The sequence below is a fragment of the Anarhichas minor genome, unplaced genomic scaffold, assembly GCF_050575085.1.
Source record: "Anarhichas minor isolate MPS153535 unplaced genomic scaffold, ASM5057508v1 ptg000002l, whole genome shotgun sequence".
Taxonomy (NCBI): domain Eukaryota; kingdom Metazoa; phylum Chordata; class Actinopteri; order Perciformes; family Anarhichadidae; genus Anarhichas; species Anarhichas minor.
In genome coordinates, this window is record NW_027466448.1 from 5385123 (window position 1) to 5407500 (window position 22378).

Below are 22378 nucleotides of genomic sequence, written 5' to 3' on the forward strand. Positions count from 1 at the left end.
ATCTGATGTGGTTGGTCTTCACTTTTGGATCACAGCTGCACATTTGAGAGGTTTTAGGGCCATAAAGACAAATACGGGAAAATAAACATGAAATTAAGGCAAGCTAAAAAAAAGAAGAACATTGTAATATGCACATTGATATTCATCTTTATTTTACATCATATTTTAACAACTCAAAAGACAAAACAGAAACCTTTTTTTCCCCTCTTAGCTCTGACCTCTGGTGTCCGTGTTACTTCCGTGTTCAGCTCACCTGTTACACCTGTATTACAGCGCTGTAGGCGACCGAAGGTGCGACTCCAGTTCTGCCGGTGCACCTGTTGCGTTATTGTGCCATGACCGAGGAGCTCGTAACGTGCGACTTAACATGCCCATCTTCACCGACTGGCTCGGAGAAGACTTCGGGTGGCTTAAAAACTGAGGAGATGGATTTCGAGCAGCCTATTTTCTCCGTGTTGAGCGGCGGTGGGAAACAGCAGGAGCAGGAGGCGGACACCGCGGAGGCGACCTCACCGGCTGGGACCACCGCCGACTCCGAGTCCGGGATCTTCTCTGGTGAATATGAGGTGTGTGTGGAGCATGAAGCTGAGCTCGACTGGTTCTGTGGCACCGAGCAGAAACTCATCTGCTCTCACTGCGCCATCGTGGGTCCCTGCCACGGACACACTGTGACCCCTCTGGCCACCAGAGTAACCGCAGTCAGGGTGAGTGTAGGCCTCCTATAGCTTACTATATGCTTACTATATTTTAATGCAACACCTGTTTATTTCTTGTCTAATGTATTGGCTGAGCTGTGGTAAGATAAAGCTTTGGAAATGTACAAGGCAAATATGTTTTCTTTACTGAGGATACATGCGGGGTTACAGGTTACTTTCATTTTGTGTGAATGCCTTGTAACGTTTATTTTTCCTGTTCTCAACCGTTTGACAGGTTTTTACTCATGTTACCTCACCGTAAAGCTAAATCCTTCTTCTTCTCATTTAAGTTTCTGTTATGAGAGAAAATGTAGATTTTTCCTATTTCACTCACTCACTTTGTTTAGGATTGTAGCTGTTATAAAGCAATGAGGACTGACTGATAAAGTGTGAAAAACTGTGTTCACATATTTAATTAACAGCGTAATATGCTTATTTCATAGTTCTTTCTTGGGTGTGCCACATTTTGTATGTTGTCTTTCTTGCTGATTGCTCTGCATGGTATTTGTAAAGACAGGATTTTCTTGTTGCGTCTCCAGCTGATGTGTGTGTGTGTGTGTGTGTGTGTGTGTGTGTGTGTGTGTGTGTGTGTGTGTGTGTGTGTGTGTGTGTGTGTTCAACAGAACCAACTGGTGGATGTGTGTGAAAAAATGCAGCTGCAGGCACAGAGGATTGATAGGTTTATCGACCAGACGCTGACAGCCAAAGAGCAAAAGCTTCAGGTGAGAAATACCACTGATCCCCTCACACTAATGATCACACAGACACACAAAGCCCCACTAATACTGGTACACATTGCTCAGTGAAGCCTACACTGTTTCACAAGTACATTGTTTTGAGTACATGTGCTTTACGGACATGTGTTGGGAAACTGACGCCTACAATAAGTCTCTTTGCATTAGATCTGCAACTAAGGATTATTTTAATTGTCAATTCGTCTGTTGGCTATTTCTTCAAGTATCCGATTTATTGTTAAGAACATAGCAAAAAATAACACCCCAGCTCTTCTTAAAATTGCTTGTTTGGTTTGAACAGCTGTTCTGAAACCCAAATTCAGTTTACTTTATAATGATATAAAACTGAGAAAAGCTGTAAAGCTGCCTCTTTGAGAAGCTGGAACCAGGTTCGCTTTTTGGCTGATAAAGAATGAAATAGATTCTTAGACTAATTGTCTCACCACTTCATTGCATGAAACCATTGTTGTCACATCAACATGGAGAGGAAAGTGTTAAAGAAATCATTTAGTGAGAAAGCTCCACTTCACATAGGCTGTTCATTGAAAATGCATGTGCTTTTACATTCATGTTCATTCACATGTTTTAATATGTTAAATCATAAAAAACACAACATAGCATGAAATATCAGTATCAGTATAAGTTTCCTAAATCTAAATTCTTTTGAATATCAGGGGGTTGCAATTGTGTCTTTTGCACAATTCCCTTGTCTAACAATAATAACAGTGATTTTTAGATCTTATTATTCCGAACAAGTACAATTTAGCAGTTGTACATGCATGAGTAAGATAAATAAAAATGGTTAACTAGTCATATATAACTTGCTGATTCAGTCAATTTCTTACCACCGGGCAAGAAAGCAAAGGTTGCCTCTTTCAGTGCAGCCTTAGCCTATTTATTAACCTCCCTGAACACAATGGGTGTCTAAAGGGGTCAGATCTACAGACATGCGTGTGTAATATTCTAGGTTACAAGTTAGCACCAGTAAATCCAACCTCAAGCAAACAGCAAAGGCAGGTAAAACAAACACGGTGACACCTTATCTGAGCAAGAATCAAATGACCAAACCGATACGTGTCAACCTAAAACAAACGTACTCCACACTGTGAAAAAACTGCTTTGGGTTAAAAATGTGTTCAGTGAATCTCTGTAGCCATTGGTGTGTTTGTTTATTGTTTATGGCTAGACGTGGGAAGTCAATTGTGTGAAACTCATTAACAACCTCTGGGCTTTTATGGGCGACCCCCGTCAAGTGTCTGGCAGCTTGAGAGCAACAGAAACCTGGGCGGTGACACTGTTTGACCCACGTTTCCTTAATGTTTGATGAGATACTTTGCTTAAAATCTTAAAACTTCCCGACTAGACCGCTTACTTACTGTAAACTTGCAATAACTGGTATAACAAGTTGTGAACACAGCACTTTGTTCACCGGCTAACGGTGTCTGCTGTTTGGTGCTGAGCAGATCACAGTGGGTTTTTGGAGCTTTTTTTTTCACTGGCCCGTAAACAACGCTAGTAGAGCGATGAGAGTGAACCAAAGCGGTAAAGTTGTGGACCAGAAAGCTAAACGATGAGCTGAGACTCGCTATGAAGCTCTGTGAAACCGATGGGAGCTGCAGGTTCACATGATAATTGCCTCGTTGTAACTTGATTCATTGTTAAAATAAAAAAGTTTTTTTGCAAGGTTCAAAGCATATCTGATCATAAACTATGAGGGCATTTATACATTTGGAAACATAACAACAACAAAGTATATGGGCTTTAGAAACTTACAAATCACCTTTTGACTACAGTCATATTGATACAGTAGTGATTATGTAATTCGATTCAACACCATGTCATTTCTCCCCTGTACCACAAGTTGTCTTAATCTTTCTTCTTGTCCCTTTGGCGTAGGTAGTGGCGAGCAAGGCGAGGGAGCAGATCTTGGCTCAGGTCAGCGCAGCACGTGAGGCCCTGGAGGAGGAGGAGCAGCGTCTCCTGGAGGAGGTGCAGAGAGAGGAGGAGCGAGTGGAGCAGTGTCTCCTCACCCAGAGGGCCCACTGGAGCCAGGCTTTGTCGAGGCTGACGCAAACGCGCTCCGGCCTGGTGCACACGCTGACACACACTCCAGACGCACAGCTGGTGGTGAGAGATGGGACCTTTTGGGGAAGACTTTTGAACAATAGAGGAACTTGTGCTAGAAATCCAGTAACCTGATAATGAACATAAATTGCCCAAAAGACTCATCACTTTCTTCCTGTCTTTCAGACTAGTGTCCAGGAGATAGCTGACAGGTAATCTTTCAAACATGACATTCATTTTTTCTTGTTTAAGATACCAGAGAGGTAACATCTCTTCTTCTCTCGCTGTTTGTGTGTGTTTGCGTCAGGGTGGAGGAGGCCGACGGGGTCGGGGAGCCATGTGACACATACCAGCTCAACCTGAACCCAGACTGCAGTGACAGCAAGCTGCTGAGAGCTCTGTGGGCCACTGCAGTGCTGCTGGGGCCAAACGGTTAGTCGATTTGTATTCAATCAACGTGACAGATCATACAGGGTTATTACATACATCTATCACGGTAATTAGTATACTTGCAAAACTGGAAGATCCAGAAAGAAATAGTATCTATGCTCCAAACAGAAACACGCTGAGAAACTGTACAAGTGAACATGACAAAAGTGAAACTGTCTTATATTGGAGTAAAAAGTACCTAAAAATACATTTCCCACTACAAGTATAAAGCCCCTCAAAATTGTACCCGAGTAAATGTACTTACTTCAGTGACTATTTACCGCCGCATCAATTGCTTTCTTTAAAACTTTCATATCTTTACATCATAAATAATGTTTGCATTGGAGAAAAGTGTGCAGATCTTTGACTTTATTTGGTTTTCTGTATTTTAGCACACAGAACCTTCTTGACTTGTAGTAGTGTGCAGTAGTTTTGGAAATATATTGCACATATTGGTAATATACACATTTATCTACATAGACTATGTTTTGTCCTGATGTATTTTGCTCCCTGGTTGTAAAAAAAGCCTGGATGTTTTTTGTGTTATCGAGCAGGAGTTTAAACTAATCTAAACATGGACGAACATTTAGAGAAAATCAAGGGTTGTTCATGTAAATCTTGAAGGTGGACAAGCGTGATACTGTAATTAGGGTGGCCGGATGTTACCAGCTCAATTCTCAAGCTTCCTCAAAACATGTCTGCTTATAGTAATGCATCAGTTTATGACATTCAATCCATCTTTTTCTTCTTCCCACAGCTTATGGACCATCATCAAAGTTTGATGAGCGCACAGTGAGCCCTCTCCTGTCCCTCTCTGACGACTTATACACTTTGACCTTTCACAAAAAAGCTCGCCAACTGCAGCTGTACGACCCAGCACGCTTCGACTGTTGGCCCAACGCTCTGGGTTCACTGTCCATGTCCTCTGGCACCCACAGCTGGGTGGTGGATGTGGGTCAGAGTGGTGCCTTTAAGGTGGGGGTCTGCTACACCTCTCTGGAGCGCAAAGGCTCTGGAAACGAGGCCCGACTGGGCCACAACAGTCAGTCTTGGGTGCTGTCTCACTACGACGGGGACTACTCCTTCTGCCACGCGGGGAAGAAGGAGCCCCTGCAGGTGGCGAGGAAACCCCAGAGGATCGGCCTGATGCTGGACTGGCCGAGTCAGACGCTGTTGTTTTATGAGGCGGACTCCAGCACCGTGCTGCACTCTGTCACACATCACTTCAGCGCCGCGCTGCTGCCGGCGTTTGCCGTGACGGACCGCAGTATCACCATACTGCATTGACACAAAGCACACTTAATGAAAAACACTAAATGACCTAAACATGTGAAGAAATGCCTTTGTCTAATGTAAATATGATCAGCAGCTTAGGATCCTCCATATGCAGTTATGAAAGGCGTCAATTTCTATTTATTTTATTAGTAGCTGCTGATTCTCTCTCTTTTTTACCATTTTAATGATTCAATAGATTTTGATTTAGAGATAATGAGATAATTTAACATTATCTGTTGATCATATTATACAGTGGTGCTGTAACAACATTTTGTTTGACTGATGATGGTTGTTTTTTTAAAATCTTTTTAATAGCATCAGTTTGATCTGTGAAGAAGACTCTTTATGGAAAATATTAATAACACTGGTTGATCCAGGACTGTTGTGAATGTTGTGTGACAAAGAAACTCACTCCAGAAATACTTGAGATCATGTTGTATGAATGTTATATGCTCAGTTAACCAATTATTACAATTTGGCTGTTATAATTTCTGACTCTGCAGTAGACTTTTCATAAATAGACTTAAACAAGGTATGATTTTGTGATTTCTGTTGCATTAGTATATGATCAGAGCTGAAAATCCCTGTTTGTCCTTTCATGCCTCAGCAGGGTTATGTTTTGTTAGCATTTGAGAACATACTACAACTAAGTACAATAAGTAATACATTAGATAAGACAAGATATGTTAACAGAACTCGAAAACACTTAACATTGTGTTGTGTTAAACTCAGTAGTATATAGGATCTGAGAACACACTGAAAGTCCTGCAATGAAAATGTTTCTTAAGTTAAAGTAAGTTGAATCAGGAAAATGTACTAAAAGTATTATAGTAGCATAAAATGGCCACCATGTGACCGTTACTATTCTATATGATGCCATTAGATTATTATCATGCATTAATGTGTAAGCAGCGTTTTACTGTTGTAGTACATTGAGATGGGGCTCATTTTTTAACTACTTTATATAAGGCTGTGTAGGAGCCATTTTTGTTTGTTTTATTAAATAACTACAAGGCGTCGCAGTTTGAGTTTCAAATGATTTTTAATACTTTGATGCATGCACCGAACTATCTTCAATCAACCAACTCACCAAGTAAGTGATGCATTGCTTATATACAGTATGTTGGATATTACTGAAGCGCGTTGGAATCAAGTCAGTCCCTCTATTGAGCTACAAGACTGAAAGCCATGACAGGCGGCAACTAATGATTATTTTAGATTTATCTACTGAATATATTACCGATCGATCGTTTGGGTTGTAAAATTTCATTAATAAGTGAGAAATTGCGTCACAATTATCCAGACCCAAAATGACATCGTCACCGTGCTGTTTGACCAACCAACTGTCCAAACCTCAAATTTATTTAAAAAAGAAATAGAAATAATTAAACAGAAAAGTAGCAAATCTTCACTTTTTAGAAACTAGAATAATTAAATGTTTGGCATGTTTGCGTTAAATTGTTGTACTTAATGATACTGTGTGACAATCATCGTTTCATACGTGTACATTTTCTTGTGTTTTTTTTGTACAAAGATCTTTATTATAAAGTAACTAAAGCTGTTAAATAATTGTAATGGATTAAAAGTACAATATTTCCCTCTGTAAGTAAACAGTAGAAGCATAAAGTAAAATGGACATGCTTATTCCTGAAGTACAGTGAGTAAATGCACCTAGTTCCATTCCACCACTGGTAAACCTTTATAAGACAGTTACTGTTTCTTCTTTCCATTAGAAGCGTTTGTTTTAAACTTTGAAATTAAAAATCCACAAAACCAGTATTCTTTTGTAAGTCCAAAGTCCGACAGAGACAATTTGGGAATCAATGTCATAACGTGAAGCAGAGCAGATCTGAACGCCTCTGCTACTTCCCAGAAGTTTGGCAGAAAACCACTGGAGGGCAGTAATGTCAAATTAACCCTTCACCCCCAAACATCAACAATGTGCTGCTCCCGCTGGACTCATGATGACGATGCTTTCTCAGATCAGGAACTGTTTCTCCAGGACTGCGGACAGCTACAGGTGCTGAATACAATCAGACAAGAACACAGACAACTGAGCACATACATGGTACCTGTTGAATGAATGTTTGTGGGTTTAGACATTGCAAAAGCGAATTGGCATTTAGCTTTAACATCCAATACACGTATGTTTAGGAAGTATGAGAGCAACAAGAGTGCAGACCCATCACACCCTGGACACAAGCTGTTCCAACTCCTCCCCTCGGGGAGGCGCTACAGTACGCCAAAACCACCAGACACAGGAACAGCTTCTTTCCGCTGGCCTTCACTCTGATGAACAATTAATCAGACATACTACACTCTGTTTGCACTATTACGACCACTTGCACTCACCTCAATTCCATTGTCATTTGAATCTAGTGTGTTTAGATTCTGAGATCTGAAACTCTGATGTGCCAAAAGGGTAGTATGCAATGAGACAAGACTGAGGGCAAGGGAAACTATGCTCAAGTAGTGACCTCAGTGACTCATTACAGTGGTATTTTAAATCCAAATAAGGTATTGTTTATAGCCCTGATGGTCATGTCTAAGAATAATGTCATGTTAGTTTTAGGAGAAAAATGATTTGAATAGTTTCTGGCTGGGGGAAGTTGGGGATATCCAGGAATGTAGCAACTCCAGATCTTTTTTGCTAAATGTGGAACATTGCAATTTGAATCTTGTGTGTTTTAGGCGTAGTTATCGCCTCTTTTTAGGGCTCGCTGAATCATATAATTTGCAGGTTAGCAGGCCAAAATGAAGAAATAAATTTGTGGGACAACAATAAAGATGCAGTGTTTTTTTTATCCTTTATTTGGAGGGAAATACATCAACACACAAAAAAAAGGTCCTCTATGAGAACACTTAACGAGAACAAAATTACGCGGTGTTTTCCACCTGATTGATTTCTTATACACTTGCCAAGCAGTACACACACTGACTTCCTGCGAACGTCACTATTACTGTAAAGGAGAATATGACTGAGTATGTGATAAGATAACAGACGCAGCTGCACTGAGTGTTTTTTTTATTTAAGCTAACATCTGCTCTTTTCTCAACCATAAATGTTAGTACTGCTGTATGTGCACGATGTTAATTCTCAATAATTTGACAGCAGTTTTAAATGAGAAAAATGGTACAACAATACCAATTTAACTTGCCAAATATTGGCATAAAAAAAATGTAATATTGGATCAATACCAATATTACTTTTTAAAGCTCACACCAGTATATATATATAGTTATTTAATAACAGACATAATGCATTTATTAAATTGATACATTCTTGATACAAATACACACTTTCTCAACAACTGGTGAACATGACCTTTTGAACCAAACAAGATCATCTGAAATTACTTAACTCCAAATGATTCACATTTCCAAGTTAAAGATGACACACCTAAGTTTAGAAATTGTAAAATTTCCTCGTTCCTCATATTTTCCTCAGATGTTTCTACGGTTGGTAGCAGTGAGGATGACGGGAGGTGGCTCTATGTTGAGCTCTTTTCGGAGGTCTTCGATGCTTTGCGCCCATCGTCTCTCGAAGAAGATGCTGAGGACGCAGCGGGACCGATGGCCGTTCTGCAGAGCCCAAGGACCCAAGGATGTGAACAGCGACTGTAAACGTCTAGAAGAAGGTGAAACGAGAGGAAAGGTTCAGCATGATGCAACAATGACGGGACACATTTTTACCTCTGATAAATCAGTTTCCCAAAAGCACAAGGAAGTTCAGTTATTGAATGAGGAAGAATTCATTTACCTTTACAGGTAAAGGCATTTGTTCATCATTACAGTAACAATGATGTACAACACAGTGTTTCCTCTTATCCCTTTGTGACACTTCACACTAGAGCCAGACAAAAACCTAATGAATTTATTATTTTTTATTATATTAAACTGAATATTTTTGGATTCTGGACTGTTGCTCAGAAAAGCAAGACATCTGGACATTTCAATTCAGGCTTTGAGAGATTGACATCGTCATTCTTCACAAATTCTTATAAAAAATCTGTTAATCAAGTAAAATAATTAGCAAATTTTTCGCTAATGAAAGTAATCGTTAGTTGCAGACTCTACCTCTATACTCCACACTGCTACAGAGCTTACTGAATGTCTCGTGGTCCATCAGCTCCGTACTGCAGTTTAAACTCTGGTCAAAACACTGGTTATTGTACCTCGCGTTCAGCCGCAGAGGCCCCAACACAGCTCCAAGAGCACACATGGGAAGCCCAGTCTGAGCAGCTTCAAACCATTTCACTGCCACTTCACCTGAACGCAGCAACAAGGGGCAGAAAAAGACATATCCAGAGATAAGAGAAAACTGGAAGGAAGTTTGGTATGGTCAGCAAAAAAAAAACTATTTCTATAAAAGAAGTTTGGTATGGTCAGCAAAAAAAAGCTCAACTATTTCTAGAAAAGAAGTTTGAAAAGCAGGAAGTGAAAGACACAATTATTAAGTTCTTGTGAGAATTGCATTTTTCTGTAGCTCCAGGTGCACCCTTCAATTGGCTTCATCTGTCATGCACACGATAATTCTTGCTAAGACTATTTGTTGTGCTATTAAAAACTGCTTGGCTCTCAAGCTCCTTTATGGCTGAATGACTGAAAATGATTGGAGATACCACATTTGTGCCGGATAGTGATGGTCTGAAATGTCTAAATATTCTTAAATACCATTTTCAGTTTCATTTCGTGACGTAAACCAATACAAAACACATCCGGTCCTCTCATCATGTCAGGCCATCCTCCTGCTGACCGGGTCAGGTTGACACTCTTTGACACGTTGACATGTTCTGTTTATCTGTCAAACAAGCAATAAATGATAAGGATCCCGTGCGATTCTTCTTCAAACACTGACTCACCCAGCATGTTGGTGGGCATGCCCAGTAAAGTGTGCAGCAGGTCATGGACCTCTCTGTATCTCTGCATGACATAAGCCAGCTCCTCGTCGTCCACAAACTTCACGTCCGCCCTCGAGTCGGGGGTCACGAGCTGACAGAACAGGAAAGTGAATGCATGAGTGAAGACGAAAGAGAAACCTAAAAAGGAGGGAATTCTGAGGAAAGGTGTTTTTCTTGATGCAATCTGTCTCACTCACATTTTCCTCTAGAAAACGAAGGTACTCTCTTCCAAAAGAGCCGTCGGGCAGTGAGGCCATCTCTTTCAGATCAAGTGTAGACAGCCGGATCCTGGGCCTTTCTCTGCAACAACCAGTCAGTAACAAGTAAGACATAATCCAATGTGATTCACGGTGGAGAAAACTCTGTTTAAAAGTGCCTAAATCAGAGAGTTGCTGTGCGGTGTTGCAGGGACTCACGTAAGGATTGTGTAGCCTTCGGGGTCGTTTCTCATCTTGTCCCTGATATTCATCAACGCCAGGCGTCCCGTCGTCTCCCCGAGCACTGCAACCATGTCTGTAGAGTTTCAGGCAATTATATGGTGTTAAATGTGCAAAGCCAAACCTACAATTGATTGCCCCAGAAAAACGTACATTTTGACTTAAAGATCATAAAATATGTTAGATTGATAATACACAGTTGAATAATATGCAGTTTTTGTGTTAAGTGAAGTGTGTAATATAGCTAAAATGTACTTGATTTAAGGGCCACTCCAGAAATGTTACACATAAGAATCTGTTTACTCATCAGTGGGAGTAGTAGTCAGCTGTTCATTGCCTTCTGTGGCTTTGAAGGAGATTTTTTTAAGTCTGACAGAATGTCTGACGTCATCGGAATTACCTTGGTTTGTGTTTAGGGACAACAAACAGACAGCCTGCATTACAAATAGTGGGTATCGCATTTGAATGACCTGGCTGTTTTCCAGGCAGGAGGGGAAAATGCATTATAATAATGGAATGATCCAGTACTTTTTAAGGTTGACCGATACTGGTGACTGAAAGTAAGGTGTAGCTCTTTAAAGACACCAGCAGTCCCTACATTAAATGTCACATGACAGGTGTTAGTGCTCTCTTCCTCCATGAAAGTTTCAGGGTAACTGCACTGACATATGGCCTCGCTTTGTATTTATTCTCATTTCTGTTTCCAAGACATTTTTAGAAGCATGTACCAGTGGTCTCCTGAGAATAAAAGATGGAGAATGAGTAACTCTACTTAAACAGTACGTGAGAACCGAAATCTCAGTATAGTGCCCAACAGTCTGTTTCATTTGACTGAAAACTGTAAAATAAGATGAGACGTCCAAGTCTTCATCTTGTAATCTACTAATGAAGGCAAACACAATTGGAATTATACATTCTAGTATTCAGTTACAATAGCTATAGTAATCAATTTAACACAATTAATTATTAAAACCAATCACTTTACAGACTAAATAACAGAATCATTTATTCAGGTCTGAGCTTGAGGGTTCATTCTCGACATTGGAAAAAGCAGTTGGAGCGTATTCTTATCTCAAGGTTCACACCCACACACACACACACACACACACACACACACACACACACACACACACACACACACACACACACACACACACACACACACACACACACACACACACACACACACACACACAGCTTTCAGTTACAGTTTGTGGCATTCATCAGAGAACTCAATCTGCTAACAAGGCTATCAGAAAAGCACATAGCGAACTCTATGATAAGACTATTTAGTTTAGAAGCTATAGAAGAATGTGTTTTATCATTACCGTGTTAGCGTGATGGACTTCATTATTTCCACTAGGCTGCAATGTATGAAAGATTATCCTAATCAGCCAAATTGATTGATTTGTAATGACTTTACAAAGTTTGGAACATTAGGGGTTTTCTATTGCAGCTGAGCCATCTCCACATTTGACTAAACTGTTTTTCATATGTGACTGGGCTGTACCGCCTTACTTTACTGTTCATGGGAAGGCTTTTTATGTTGCTTTTTTAACCACTATCAGATGCTACATGGGAAGGCATTTTTAATCAAATCTAAAAATTTTAAAAAGAAGAAGAATTGAAGTCTCACCATGTCTGTAGGGGTCTTGTAGTACAGCCACACCTGACCCAATGGCCAGCATGGCTTTCTGGAAGGGGGTGGTGTGGATATGTCCAGGATACAGCCCATCATAGCGGCTGTCTGCACACACACTGCTGCTACTGTGCACCTGGTGGACACACACTGGGAAAAGACAAAGGTATAATGCACTAGTTGATATTTGTTGTCCTCATGCAAAAATAAAAACGTAAGTTTATTGTTTACTAATGCAGGCTGTAGTATACAGCACATATCCTGTGATCAAGAGGTGCAGATTGTGCTCATGTTTCAGATTAAGAGTGTTTATTATTTGGGGGGAAATCTAACCTAAGTGTGAATGCATTTTTTATTTTTTATTCTCAGTTAACATTAATACTTACAAGACAAGCAAAGTGACTACAATCGTAGCCCTTCTTACTAAATTATGTGTGTAGCCTCGTGTTTGTCTACTCTGGTAAATGATTTAACCAACTCGACATTCATGGATTTCCATATTAAAACAGTTAACTTACATCTAGTTACCAAGATATAGTTAAAAAGTAGTGGTAGCTTTTCGCTTCTTCAAATAACGTAGAAACGCCTGGCTAGCTGTAGAAACTCATACCTTTGGAGATCAAAATGTAGTGTAGCCGATTTAAGCGACCTAGTACAGGCTGCAACATTTTGGACGCTAATGCGCATGCGTCATCTGGTACCGCACTGACTTTCAACTCCGGGGCAGCCCTGGTGAAGGGGCGGTGTCAGAATGCGCTGATGCAGAGGTCACCGCCAGCTGTCATGTATGAAAAGCAAGCGCACGTAGCAATGTAAACACCGCTAAAGGGTGAGCTGTCCTTCTAAATGCGATAGCGGACAAAACATTAGTTTCGTTTTCTGTCTGACGGCAGAGACGAGGTGAAGAAGCCGAGGGTGGCGAGATAAACCTGTGTTTCTGAGATTATTAATTATAATAATGATCTACTCCTTTGAGTAGATAATTCGCTAAAACCTATAGTAGTAGGCTGCTCAAACACCTAACTTAGCTAGCTAGCTAAAGTTGTGTAAGTTAGCTAACGTCACTCATAAGAACCAATAAGTGAAGTGTAAGTTAGCGTTTAGCTACATCATTGTTGGTTTTAGCCAAAGACACGAATGCAAAAGGCAGCAACGTTACACATGAATCGTTAAGTCCAAATGTAACTACCCACGAGATCATGTCTCGGGATAGATGGTGTGCGTAATTTGTATAGTCCCTAGTGATTGTGACGTAGTTGTGGGTGTAACGGAGCTACAAATACAAGGTTGGGCTCTGAGCGATTACCACCTTAAAGGGGAGATTTTCTTAACTTGGTGAGTAGATATTCAACTTCGGTTTCCGTGCAGTGTCGCGAAGGGGTTTTACAGATTCACAGTTTCTGCAAGAACATGGCGAACAGGGAAGGGCGAGCTCTCAGGGAGACAGGCAGAGTAGAGGCTGTTTGTTCAGGCTTCACATAGCTGCTGCTAGCTGTAAAAAAACAACGAGGAGCAGTTGTTTGTGACACAAAAAGTAATGGTTGTTGAGACTGAAGGCGTTGTTTTGATAGAGAATGCAGCTATTGGTGTTATTTCTTTCAGCAAGTGTAACTTAAAGGCCAGATAGAGTCCAGTGTTCATAGTTTGCTTGTCATGTTACTTCACTTCTTGTGTCTGTCTTTTTCAGCCACAGTGTTCAAAGAGTCTGGTCTTTCTGTTAGTCTCTTGCAAAGGAAATCAGCATATGTTTTGTTCATCATGCTTGATTTTAGGGTTTCTACAGGCTTGATTTAATTATTGTTTTCACTTTGGTTTGTATTTGGTATTATCTTAAAGTTTTAATGGATACATGAACTAAAGAAGAGCTTGGGTTTATTCATGCCCTTAATAAGGTTTGGATCATTGCTCACTTTGAGTTACACAATCATTTTAGCTTTCTGTTCCATTTGGACATGTTTGAACTCATGCAACTTGCGAATTACAAAACAGTTTTACTGCTGCATGTTCCAATATTGACACATATCTCGTACTGGCTGTGGTGATCTGATATGCATTCAGAGAATGATGCCAGTAAAACGCCTGTGGCTTTCCAGTGATAAGCAGTATCAGCGTTTTTCTGAGAAGTAATCTATTGGGTGGAAGAAGACGAATGAATGCTTACAAATCAACATCCACTGTAACATAACCAATATTGCTTTTTCACCATGTAATGGAAGGGACTTAAGTTTAAAGTATTATTTGTCTAAACATGTCTTTCTTGCATTTAGGTCCTAGCAGCAGTATCTCTGTTTTGTCTTTAAGTCAGAGACAATAGGTCATCTGGTTTAGATGGCTCAATAGAAAAGTATAATTGTATGTCATCTGCATAGCTGTGTAGTTTTGATCCCAGAGACACTTATAATCTCGTTTGTAACCAAACAAACAATGTAATTGTCGTTTGTAACCAAACAATGCTATGTTGGTTGAACATTTTAGCAAATATAGAAATATGAACAGGAAAATTTCCTGTTGTATAATTTTGTACAAACATTTGTGGCATTTTGACTCTCACAGAAGTTAAATTTCAGGGTGACTGAATTGTTCTGTTAAAACATGCGACGACTGAAGCAAATGAACAGGGCGAGACAACACTGCTCAAAGCTATCTGGCTTTGTACGGTAGAGTTCAAACCAGATCGACTACATATTATCATGCAACCTTAAAGCCAACCAATAATATTTCAAAGGTTGTATTTTCATGTCGTGGCATGCAAAGGTGCAGTCTGCTCATATTCTTTGAAGAGTATGACTATATGTTGTGCCGCACACTGTGCTTTGCATGCATATGTCTGCATCTGTGTGTAGTACTTCATCCATTAGTCACTGTGACAGGCACAGTATGCACAACTGTGGGTGTGTTGGGAAATGTCAATATATGGTGACATCTTCTGGTTTATGTGGAAACGACACCGCACTTATTTCCTTGCCCTTTATTTTTTAATGATGAATCGTATACTACGAACAGATTAAACATTCATAGAGCACTGCAGGAAATTGGCTCAGCGGTATTTCCAGCTCAATCTGATGAACAATACTCTCATTGTTTTTGAGTAGGAAGCTGATGATCATATCATTGTCTGTTGTTCTTACAGTTGATAAGGCTTATCACTAGCCAAGCGCACTTCAACCCCCGTAGCAGCTCATACCTTTGTGACAGAGTGTGACAAAGAGCTGGAAAGTCCGGTTACTCCTCCAATGTTTAGCCTTGCTCAATGCTGATTACTGTGGTCGTCCATAGTGCAACAGACAACAGAGTAGACATTTGAACCGGAACCACTTTCTGCCAGTAAAGGTCATACTTTGGTACCATAAAAGACTTGATGCAACAGTTCCTCGAAGCACTTAACATTACTAAGGCAACACGTTGTTTTATTGGTAGGAAAACTTGCAGACTCTTGAGACTTCACATCAGTTGAACACTTAAGGAAAGAATATTCCAATCATAAACATTTAAGATTTTACTTCACGTAAAGCACAGATATCATACAAGTAAAGGTTATTATTGGGACCACATGCATTATGTTGTGCTGCATATATTGTGGGCAGAGCATATAGTAACTACTAAATGGCTGCACAGGCACAATTATAAGCCTTGTGTTAAAACTCTGTGATGAAATCTTATCTTTTGAGTGGTAAATGGTGCACATGTTTCAAACCAAAAAGTGTCTGCAAAAATGTATCAAGTAGCGTTCATGACTCATAGCTGAACACAACTGTCCTCTAGCAACAGATTGGAAGCATTGAAATCGATGTCGTAACGAGACATCAACAGATTGAACGCGTGGTGGCGCTGTGACCAGCATCTCCTAGCTGTGTTGTGTAATGCTGAACTATTAAGTGACAATGTCTTATTTTGGTAAATCTCTCTTGCTGTCAGTGTTTTGTCTCTACGAAACCACTGCCCTACATTCTCGAGCAACTCATCTAGCAAATCTGTCACCAGGATGTTTTCAGAACGATCTGTATCTCAACAACTCGAATGATTTTGCACGCATCTCATATCTGCTTCATGGATAAGGAATGCACTCTGGAAAGGGCAAGCCATCAGCCCATGGAGCGCAAAATGTTAGTTGCAGACAATTTCCACTGTAGCCTCAACGATTTTAACTTATTTTTTTGAATTTTATGCAAAACCATGTTTTCTTTGCATATATTTTCTTATGAGCTTTCCATTTATTACAACATGCAAATGTCATTTGGCTTCGACATGTACCCGGTTTCACAATAATGAATTAGCCTTACACTCTCATTGTACCATCGGGGTGCTGCCCACATTGCGCTTTCAGTACAACTACTGAATTCCCCATGTGACCCTTCCCATAGGTGTAACTCTGACATACTGGTAATTCCAGATATGTACCGCAAGGAATTAAAGGGTAACTTGTCCGTAACTCTGTACGTGGGAGAAAACACAAAACATTGTGATTGCCCAGGTGTTTAACAGTTATGTGTGGTATTCATTCAACAGGATATAGCACCAGATTGATGGAGAAGAATGGCCCGAATCTCGTTGGACTGCGTCAACTCTTTACCAGGGATCCCCCTCAGTGTGCTGTCGGTGCCCATGGAGAATAAGTACAAATGTCAGCAGTGTCTCCAGGTCCTGAGGAAGCCCGTCCAGGCTCAGTGCGGCCACCGCTTCTGTGTACACTGCTTCAAGCAGCTCACCAGGTAGACCGGAGATCCTCAGACCACCTACAGCCGTGTGCCATGCAAACCCCTTACCCCCCCCCCCCCCTCACCCCCCCCAATCCTTCCCCTCTTACTGGACACTCTTCAGCACAACCTGTGTTCTTACCTCTGCTCGTCTCTGGGGATGTTTTTTTTTGCACCCAAGATGAATTACTTTCTTCACACTCATCCCTCACATGACTGGAATCTTTGTACTGAAGTCAGTGAATCACAAGGATCTGACCATGCTGACTCATTCTAAAGGTGTCCATTTCTCTTCTACTTCTTTCTCCTGTCACTGACTCATGCATTGTGAATTTATGACAAATACATTGGTCATTCACCTCATGTATCATGGTACTTTGACAGTATCATTATATATATAAGGTGAAAATACAGGAATGTTATCATTTTAATGATACACGAGACCATATATGAAAGGGAACCTTAATAACATGGATGTGATGGAGTCTCATTTTGCTAATCTTCCAACATTCACACATCAAAAAGCTCTTTAATGCCATGTGACTCATTTGAATGGTTTAAAAACGTCATGTTGTTTCACATGTGCTAAATTGTAACCCTCATGGGAAATTGAGGTGATTTCATGTGAGCTGTTTGAAAACCACGTCTGCCTCTACATGAGAATTCATCATGTGATAATGAAAATCCACATGTGCTTTTTGTTTTGTCATGAAACATTTTTGTTTTGTCATGAATTTCCCACACTTCCTTAAAGGTTGCGAGTTGCATTATTCGTACAGCGCTGCACGCTTCTGTCACTGCTGTTGTATTGTAATTGAACGAGTCGGCTAATTGAGCTGCGAGCCGTGCTGGTCAGCAGTCGTTGCCGCAATGAATCGGCAGGAAATTTGTTGCTGGTTTCAACAACCAACCAGTTGTTGTTTTGTTTGTTCAGTTGTGGGCCAAAGCCTTGTGAAGCCTGCCGCAAGGAGGAGATATATGAGGAACCCATTTCCATTCTCAATAGTAATGAGGTAAGTTATGAACTACGTCATTTATCAGCCAACACTGTTGTTTTATGAGACATCTTCTTAGTAATCTGAATGCCATTCCTCACTCCCAGTCTGACTCAAACCATAGAAATATGACTCCAGTCTGATGAGACTTTCCTTCACCACACCAGCACACAATGCTGCCCTTTATGTCTGTTGGCTTATTGCTTTATGAGTTCACCTCCCTCTGTTCTTTGTTTGCCCCACCAGGCATTTCCAGACAATGCAGCCGGTCGGGAAATAGCAAGTCTGCCTGCCAGGTGTTTGAACCAGGGCTGTGTTTGGACAGGCTCGATAAAAGAGTATGAGGTGAAGTATTATTCAGTCACTGTGGGTGTGCGTACTGCTTTCTACTCGAGTTATTTTCCCCGCCTGTCTCAGTTTAACTGTGTATACGTGTCGGTTTACTCCACCCAAACCTGTACTGCCTGTATTCTTTAGAGTGTTTCTCAACCGCCATCCGCCTCAGAGTTTACCCTGACACTTACTACGCCTTCTCGGGGTCAGGGTCACATTGTTTCCCCCCTGCAGCGTTGGGTTAGCATTTCATCTAAAAAAATGTGGGTGTATTGCATACACTGCAGCAGTGCTGGAGAAACAGGAAGTGAAACTGAACATGCAGCCTGGAAAGTCCCCACGTTACCAGCTCAGATAACAACAATAACTCAGTGGGAAAGTACCAGGATAAGAAAGGCCCTTCAGCTCCCGCTAGACTGCTGATACGTTAACAATTATATCACCATGGAACTAGGTCTAAAGTTGCACCAGCTCACAAGGGAACTGCTCAATTTATCCTGTTAATTATATATAACAGGAACTCGTTCAGACAATGCACCACGTTCAGCAGACTGTGATGTATATAATTACAGAAAGCCCCATCTGAATCACACGGTGCCTTGTGCTTGAGTCAGTGCCATCTCTTTGTAGTTTTGTCTTTACTGTGTGGCGAGTTAGTTTGTTGAGTAAAGAGTTGACTTGCTGATGCTTGTTCTGTGGAAACGGATGTCTGTAGTGCGGTCTGTTTGTGGTTTTCCTTATCTGAACTGTGTAACCCACTTTAGATCAGACTTTACACAGAAAATGTTGAAAAGATGTGATGACGGGGAATGTTTAAAAAAACGAGATGCTGGAGATTATTTTTGCATGATTTGCAAATGTGGCTCAGACTGATTAGCTTGTAAAGAAAGACGTGCTCCCTTCTGTCGACCGTGTGGTCACAGCGTGCTATAATTTGACTTCGGTTCCCGAGGAAATGATTACTATGCTGTGTCAATTTGTGGGCGGCCGTCTGAGTCACTGACGTTAGCTAGCCACACTACGCCCAAAAGTCGCTGGAAAAATAGACTAAACGTGGCGTCGGAGTGGTGCGGTAGGGACGCGGATCGGACTGGAAAGCCATTAACGATGATTCATATTTGGTTTGGTTATTCGGTTTGAGATTTTCCAGTGTAGCATGTCTGAAAAGGTGAGCAGTCAAAGCGAAAAACAACCTAGCCTACCTGTGGTGTGCTCTGCGGCTCCAGCGAGCTGTTGAAAGTCACAATGAAAGAGAATCGCTTCCTTTTCGAATAAACTCCTCCCACCAGCCCGACCGTTTGGTTTCAAAACGATTTTAGCTTGTGAAACTTTCAAAACCCGTTTCTTTTTCCAAGTAATGTATTGTCACACTTCGCTTTTTTATTTTTGCGCTTCTGTTTTTTCGTACTTTCATTTCTTCATCTTCGGTTTGTTTCAAGATGTTGAAACAAACCCCCTCTCTGCTCTAACATGGTGGTGGACAATTATTTATCTTTTTAAACTAAAACATAGAATATCGTCAAACAGAACTTGTCTTCAAAAGTATTTATTCTTGCAAGAAGACGCACAGTTCTACAGAGTCACAAAGAGTCTGTAGAGGTCTGCGCTACAGAGTTATACAGAGAGTGATCGGGGGGGCTGTGTTCTGGAACATCCTGTTTCAGGCCGTGGCAGTTAAAGTATAAGAAGTGCTTTATCTGTGTAACAACAGACACACAGATACGTTCTATTCGTCAGGCAGAGAACATGTGAACAGACAATAGGTTCTTGTTATCCAACACACAGAAGAAGAGGATGTGTGTGCAGCCAGTCAGCTGCTACACGGATCACAAGTTACATCGTGCAAGCTTACGATGGCTTCTTTCACAACAAGTTATAAAACTTAGAAGAATACAAAATACTCATAAGAATATAATGTTTCCATTACCCAACAGCAAGATACATTTGAGCACGTATGTAAACACAAAGGATGAAGGTCTACCGAGTTCAGAGCAAAAGTACAAACACTTAAGCATTTACACACTTAAGTAGATTCATTTAATTTAATTACAAGAACAAACATAACTACTTAATTATAGTTACTTGTGATCACTTTTGTGATTCGGTGCACTGGGGTGTTCCCCTTCACGCGCTTCTTACACACTGGAGATAAATTCGATAAGTGTTGTTGCTTTTCCACATTTCAGCTGTCAGAACATCGTGTACCACACATGCCAACATGTGCAGGCGTGACTGGCAGTTACATTTGTTCAGAGCATTCATGTCAACAGTGATCAACAAGGGTGTGCCATCTTTCTATAAAAGCTTTTATGGCTTATGTTTGCTCATCTGCCGTGTGAATTACACCGTATGCACGCAAGGATGCTGTAACACCAACTGATATCCTTTTTAAAAGAAAACAATGAACACCACACACCTGCTGGCAGTAACAATCTATCTGTCCTCCATCTTTAGGCTCAGCATGAAGGCCGCTGTGAGTTTGAAAGGATACAGTGCGAGGCCTGCCAAACCTCCGTCCTTCGTACGGAGAAGGACCGACACAATGAGAGAGAATGTGAAGCAAGAACGCTCAACTGTAAATACTGCAAGATGACTTTCAACTTTAAAGAAATCAAGGTGAGAGATGGAGATGTATCGAGTGTGCGAAGCAGTCGTTTGTTGAAATAGGACACAAAGTGATATTCTCTTGCTCCTGCATGCTGTGTGTTTTAGGCCCATGATGAGATCTGTCTGAAGTTTCCCTTACAATGCAAAGACTGTGGCAAGAAGAAGGTCCCCAGAGAAAAGGTTTGAGCTGCTCCTCAAAGTGCTCTCAGCATTCATTACTCTGCCTGGTAACGCGTGACAGCTTTCTGACCAAAGGCTCTGAGATGTTAGACTTGTAGAATATAACTATAAAGCGACAGGTAGCTTCTTTTTACTGTAGCTAAGCATAGAATATTCACTGAGCGGACTAATGCTACAGAGAGCATTCGTAGCTCAAGCTAACATGAAACAGCTGACCCTGAATGATCCAAAAGTACACGAACACACAAACAATAGGCAGAGAAGTTACAGTAAATGTAGCATGAAACTAGATGCATGCGAGTTCCACAACAGTGAAAGTCTTTTTCATGGAGTTTTGAAGAAATGCAGATTTAGAATTCCCTTTATGACCACCGGTTTCTTTCTGACTAATACTCCTGTTCTTCACTTTCACGTTTCTGTTTCAAGTTGAATCGGTCCAATGCCTCTTAAACCCTTTTTTCTTTTTTTTCCTACCTTCAGTTCAATGAGCACAGCAAATCCTGTGCAAAGTCAAAGAGTGCCTGTCCGTTCAGTGACGTGGGCTGTAAACATGTGGTATGTACGATAATCTAATCAAATACAGTGTTGATATTTTAGTGTTTTCTTTACTTTTTATTGAAACAGGTCCACAAAAACATTGATGCAAATACTCGTTGGCTTGTTTTCAAGGTGTTTTTAAAGGAAGTTTGACATTTTGGGAAAAGTACAAATTCACTTTATGGCCAAGAGTGAGAGGAGATTTATACATCTGCAAAGTTAATATGAAGCTACATTCTGGAGATGATTAGCTTAGCTTAAAGAAAGGAATCGGGGACTAACAGCTAGCATGACTCTGTGCAAGGGTAACCAAACCTTCTAAAATGGAAAGAGTCCAGTACATAAATGAGCTCCGTTGTGTTTCTCAGATAGAGAACGGGAAGCTCAGCGACCATGAGCACAGCAGCACCATGGAGCACTTGCGTCTGCTGCTGCCCATGGTGCTGTCCATGCCCCTGGCGCATGCCGATGCTCCTGGTCAAGGAGAGTGGCAGGAGGACTCTGGTCTGGGCCTGTACAGGGCTCCTGAGGAGGGAGCCGCTACGGGCCTCGGAGCTGCAGCCTCCGTGCAGTCTGTGGATGTGGAAAAAAAGGTCGGTCTCGGTGGATTTAATGCTCTTTGTTGTTGTGTTTATAGGTTTTGAGTGAGGATCTAAATGCATTTGTTGTTTTTTGACAGGTGAACGCTTTAGAAAACATTGTGTGTGTCTTGAACCGGGAGGTGGAGCGCAACTCGGTCACGTTGGAGGCTTTCTCGCATCAGCATCGACTAGACCAGGACAAAATAGAAAACCTCTCCAATAAAGTGCGTCAGCTAGAGCGGACGGTCACCATGAGAGACTTGCAGCTGTCTGAAAC

The 22378-nt window shown here is 41.1% G+C and overlaps 3 protein-coding genes across 8 annotated transcripts in view; 2 read left to right on the plus strand and 1 right to left on the minus strand.

Moving 5' to 3' along the window:
- The first annotated feature begins 229 nt into the window (after positions 1-229).
- bspry (B-box and SPRY domain containing) lies at positions 230-5209 on the plus strand. The gene is made up of 6 exons (XM_076099804.1): positions 230-704; positions 1319-1417; positions 3326-3556; positions 3680-3705; positions 3801-3925; positions 4680-5209. The coding sequence occupies exons 1-6, from the start codon at positions 336-338 to the stop codon at positions 5207-5209; spliced, it is 1380 nt and encodes a 459-aa protein (XP_075955919.1). The 5' UTR covers positions 230-335.
- Positions 5210-8423: 3214 nt separating this feature from the next.
- Positions 8424-13387, minus strand: coq4 (coenzyme Q4 homolog (S. cerevisiae)). 4 transcript variants are annotated; one of them, XM_076086731.1, is made up of 7 exons: positions 12785-13387; positions 12172-12324; positions 10515-10611; positions 10296-10398; positions 10060-10189; positions 9275-9466; positions 8424-8825 (listed from the first exon to the last, which is right to left on the minus strand). In XM_076086731.1, exons 1-7 carry the CDS (start codon positions 12840-12842, stop codon positions 8689-8691), a joined length of 870 nt encoding a protein of 289 aa, XP_075942846.1. In that variant the 5' UTR covers positions 12843-13387; the 3' UTR covers positions 8424-8688. The 4 variants fall into 4 exon arrangements, with proteins under 4 accessions (XP_075942846.1, XP_075942848.1, XP_075942847.1 ...); XM_076086733.1 differs by having other exon boundaries at positions 9373-9466; positions 12785-13377; XM_076086732.1 differs by having other exon boundaries at positions 9305-9466; positions 12785-13372.
- traf2b (Tnf receptor-associated factor 2b) overlaps positions 10207-22378 on the plus strand; it is a 13698-nt gene continuing 1526 nt past the window's right edge. The window contains exons 1-9 of one of the 3 annotated variants that reach the window (XM_076086728.1): positions 10207-10421; positions 16681-16883; positions 17803-17881; positions 18110-18208; positions 20651-20812; positions 20909-20983; positions 21464-21538; positions 21889-22113; positions 22200-22378. The exon at positions 22200-22378 is cut by the window's right edge and continues 125 nt beyond it. In XM_076086728.1, the coding sequence (XP_075942843.1) occupies positions 16708-16883; positions 17803-17881; positions 18110-18208; positions 20651-20812; positions 20909-20983; positions 21464-21538; positions 21889-22113; positions 22200-22378 (1070 nt within the window). In that variant the 5' untranslated portion in view covers positions 10207-10421; positions 16681-16707. The other 2 variants (XM_076086721.1, XM_076086714.1) reach the window with 2 other exon arrangements.